Below are 4,503 nucleotides of genomic sequence, written 5' to 3' on the forward strand. Positions count from 1 at the left end.
GCAAGCTCTTTTCCAATATTTCCAAAGTGTTCTAAATTCACTTTGATGGCTCCAATAGCCTGAGTATTTGGTATGACTCATTTACTTGGACCTATTTGAGACATTAGTAGATGTAGGATATTATAAACTAAATTTTATAATCTCCGAACTACTACTTATAGATTTTGGTCCTCCCGCCAATCTCCAAATTCCAATAAGTCTTTTTCTTTTTTAAACTTTTCTTCAGATGGAACTTTATTTATATCAGCTAATGTATTAACGTGACTTACGTTATTATGTCTATCTACAAATTAGGCATGTGGTCATGAACACTTAGTACTTCTAGTGAAAATTATTCAATGAAGAACAGCTAGAGGTACGCCCTGTGTGATCGAGGATATTTAGGCTCTTAACAAGAGGCAGTCCCGATCATTCTTACACAAGCTACCACTGCTAAATCCTAACTGACTAAATTGTATTTTAGTTTAATATAGTTTGAAACCTAGTAATTTCCATCGAAGTTTACAACTCATATGGAAGGGGCTACGGTATTTACATCCATAGACCTAACACAGGGGTATCATCAAATGCAAATGTACTTTAGTTTTACCTGGAAAGGTAAACCATACAGGTTTAGAGATGTACCTTTCGGGTTGCACTACTAACAGCATTCTTCCAACAAGTAATGGAGGAAATTTTTGCTGACATGCTTAACGTGCAAGTCTATATAGATGACATAGTCATCTTTTCTAAGACTAAGGGCGAACATGCCGCATTAGTCAGGAGAGTCCTTCACAGACAAAACGAACAAAACTTCAAAATTAACAAGAAGAAATGTCACTTCGCCATGAGCGAAATACAGCTCTTGGGCTATCGTATATCTGGGGAAGGTATTAAAATCGACCCCGGGAAGGTAGAACACCTTTTAGATTGGCGAACACCAACTACAGGAAGAGATGTTAACGGTATGTGTGGGTTTGTAAACTTCTTTTCAGATGGAGTACCACACTTGGCTGATTATCTTAAACCCTTTGGACACTTAAGATGTCATAAAGGCAAACTAGGAGACTTGTGGACTAAAGAGTGTGATGACGCATTTAAAGCGCTTAAGCACGTAGTCCAACAAGCCCCTGTTGTAGAGATACATAACCATTTACCGGATATGTTATCACGCTTTGTACCGGACTTTAATAAATCCGTACGTATGTTACTAGCCATTGACTGGAAATGTAATCCCAGGTGGTTTGTATTGGCTCAAAAGATATTTGGGCCACATACAATTGTCATGTTTGCTGCACATCATAATGCACAACTAAAGAACTATAGGACTTTAAATCCTCCTTTAGGAGACGTCTTTCAACTATACTTCTCCAAACATATTGCGTGGGCTAATCCACCATGACAATTAATTGCCCAATCATTGAATTATGTTCATATACACAAAGCTACCATCACGTTGTGTTGCCCATTAAGGAGTAAAGATCCATGGCTCAGTGAATTAACAAGCATGATACAATGCGAGCCAATATATTTAGATAGGGAAGTAGATACGTTCCTATACCAGGGTACTCGAGCCGTCCAGAAGACGATCGGAACAACCAAATGAATCCCTTCTGAGACCTTCCTTAACAAGGTCAAAGAATCGGAGATTCCACTCTCCACTAGATTGAACGTTAAGCAGTTCAAAGGTAACACCGGACTTGAAGACTGTGCACAAGAAATACAATCTAGTAATGCCACTACAGTTAAGAAGCGCCAGTCTCTAGCTAGGACTCTGTTTAATAACATAGAGTCCAAGCCCGAAGTCTTTCAAGCCCTGTTTTTAAAGGGATTAATGAAAGATAATCCCGAAGTATATACACATATAATGCGACTATTAAAAGTAAGGTGCATCAAACGCACACGAGCGCACTCATGACACTCATGCGGAAGAAGGACAGGAGTCTGGAAACACTACAGACTTAGAGACCACGCAAGTGGATTCTCAACACACTACCTTTTTTTCTTGAGGAGCAGAATGATAAAAAAATTCTTGCTTGGCTGACGCAAAACCAGAAGCTGAAGCACCAGAACGTAGTAGACGCACTTAAAGATGCTAGGCGAAATGGGATCACGCACCCTAAGCTGGGAACTGTAGTTGACAGAATATATCAGTCATGTACAGACTGTGATCTCAGCCAGATTAAGCGCTATGGGTTCGCACCGCTTAAGAGTGTGAGTGAAGATGTTTTATTAACCGCAAACACAAGGCGCTAATAAAACGCGCCACAGAAGACTTACGTTCTTCTTACGTACTGCATTTACAGATGATGCAGATGATTGGTCGTACCACCTTAAGTGGGTACAAACACAGATGAACGAGTGTGCTGATCCGGTTACAGGTACAACACCCGCTCACTATTTTCGTGGCAGATGTAGTGGGTTACAAATACCCTTTAACAAGGACTAACCTGATCACCAGGAATTACCGTGGTTAGAGAAGGTACAACGTATTTATAACGATGTATATCCTTGCTTGCGAGAAACATGAAATACTGCCTTATTAAAAAGGCAAAATAGATGGAACGCTACCAAAAAAGTATTAGAGTATCAGGTTGGAGACAGAGTTAACATCCGTCAACGTAATTCCGATGCTACAGTACATCTAAATGGATAGGACCATATATAATCTCTGTAGCTGACGTTAAAAGTGGGACCTATGAGGTTAACAACCCCGATGGTTCCAGTGCTTTATATATAGGTACTAGTCGGATTCTGACTACCGAGATTATTATCACAAGAAGACATGACTCTAATGTCCCTCTTGATCGATCTGAATTTAAAGACATTATACGGAGAACGGATAAGGAAGGCTATACATGCTATCATACACGCTTTATAGACGGTACAATCGCTGAGTTGACTTCAGAAGCCTTCGATAATCAAAACTATTAAATGGCGTAAACGCCTGCATAAGGTACAAGCTGCAAAAAAAATAGCATGTTTCCATCGTCTGAAGGCACGGAAGTTAAAACTTATCCGCATACAGGCATTTATCCCGAGCTTTAATGCTCATCCTTTATATGTGCTCAAGACACTGAAACGTAAGAAACGTCCAGTCGACAACCATGGACTTACTGGACCTAAGCCCAAAACTCACAGGGTAACCGAGATCGCTTAACTTCTCCGCCTGAGAAACAAAAACTCTATGTTATGCTACTTAATGTTTTCGACCCGTTCTTCCTTTCTCGCTTTTTGACCCATAATCAGCTAGAGTGAGCAACTTGCTTCTCATGTGTCTCAAAGCTGGGTGGGGACTGTGTAATAGGCTTAATAGGGATAATATTATTTATTTCAAAATGGATATCTTAATAGTACGTGAAACGTACTCTTAAAAGTACGTAATCTCATAAACGGGTTTAAACTATTTTTATTAATTAAATACCTTTTCCATTTTACATATCTGATATTTATATCTGAATACTTCGGTAGCGAGATGGCTCAAACAAACATAGGTTTCTAAGGACTATTAGCGTTGCTTAATGCAATAACTATGGACATCAAGAGTATTTTTCTTTTTTCTATTCTTTTTTCTTCTTCTAAAGATAAGATTTTATGAGTCTCTTGGATTCGCCCCCAACGAAACATACCATAGTTTCTATTAGAGCGACAACGAAACACTAAATAAAATCCCTTCGGCGGCAACAGTACTGAGAGGATTGTATATAGGCAATGTCTCAGCCTCACAATCCCTCAGAGTATTGCTGTTTTCACGAGGCATACTTAACTTTACTAAAAGGCTCATTTCGTTTTTTAACATTTGATTTTAATTTTACTTAGACTTAGCCTAAGCATTTAATTATTCTAAGGCGTTAATATCGCCTTGATAGACCTAAACGTACACTTACGTATGCAACGCCGCCCTCGTTCTTTCTCCTTACTTAAAATCACGGACTCGACGGTTCGTGTGGCATATATTTTGTCCACAAATAGAGTGTCTCGATAAAACTGCCAGAAACGTCAAGGATACGCGTGTTGGTTCTGTTGTTGCTTACTTTGATAAGATGCATAAGGTGAAATATGTCCTTTAGTACACGTCGAAACACATGCACAAGATCTTCTACGCACTGTGTTTCATCTTTATTGGCACCGAACACATCTTTATAGGTGACGATATCGTCCTCATCAAAATCACCACTTCTATCATTCTCTTCGCTATCGCTCTTGCCACCATCATCACTAATATCACTTTCGCCGTCACTCGCCTCATATAAATTGCCAACAGTCCCAAAGTCATCCGCCATTCTGTTCTTTTCAGCGCTTTCGCGCCTGTTCTAGTTAATAGCACCATCCTTAACTATGTATTTGAATAACAGTAGAATCTGTGAGTGTTTGTATTCTTGTATTTCTATGTTTCAGGGTGAAGCGGTATAATGATACTTCACGCCTCATGGGCTCACAAATGATACTACACGCCCCATTGTAAGATTCGGTCTAATAAAGGCTACACTAATGCCTTAGAATAAATAAACGCGTAGGTAAATT

General features: G+C 39.3%; 1 protein-coding gene across 1 annotated transcript; it reads right to left on the reverse strand.

Annotated features, from left to right (window-relative positions):
• Window positions 1-3,978: 3,978 nt before the first annotated feature.
• On the reverse strand, window positions 3,979-4,345 carry SARC_01215 (hypothetical protein; the record flags this gene model as incomplete). Its single annotated transcript, XM_014305062.1, has 2 exons — window positions 4,087-4,345; window positions 3,979-4,012 (listed from the first exon to the last, which is right to left on the reverse strand). The coding sequence occupies exons 1-2, from the start codon at window positions 4,260-4,262 to the stop codon at window positions 3,979-3,981; spliced, it is 210 nt and encodes a 69-aa protein (XP_014160537.1). The 5' UTR covers window positions 4,263-4,345.
• Window positions 4,346-4,503: the final 158 nt, after the last annotated feature.

The sequence above is a fragment of the Sphaeroforma arctica genome, assembly GCF_001186125.1.
Source record: "Sphaeroforma arctica JP610 unplaced genomic scaffold supercont1.47, whole genome shotgun sequence".
NCBI classification, from domain to species: Eukaryota; class Ichthyosporea; order Ichthyophonida; genus Sphaeroforma; species Sphaeroforma arctica.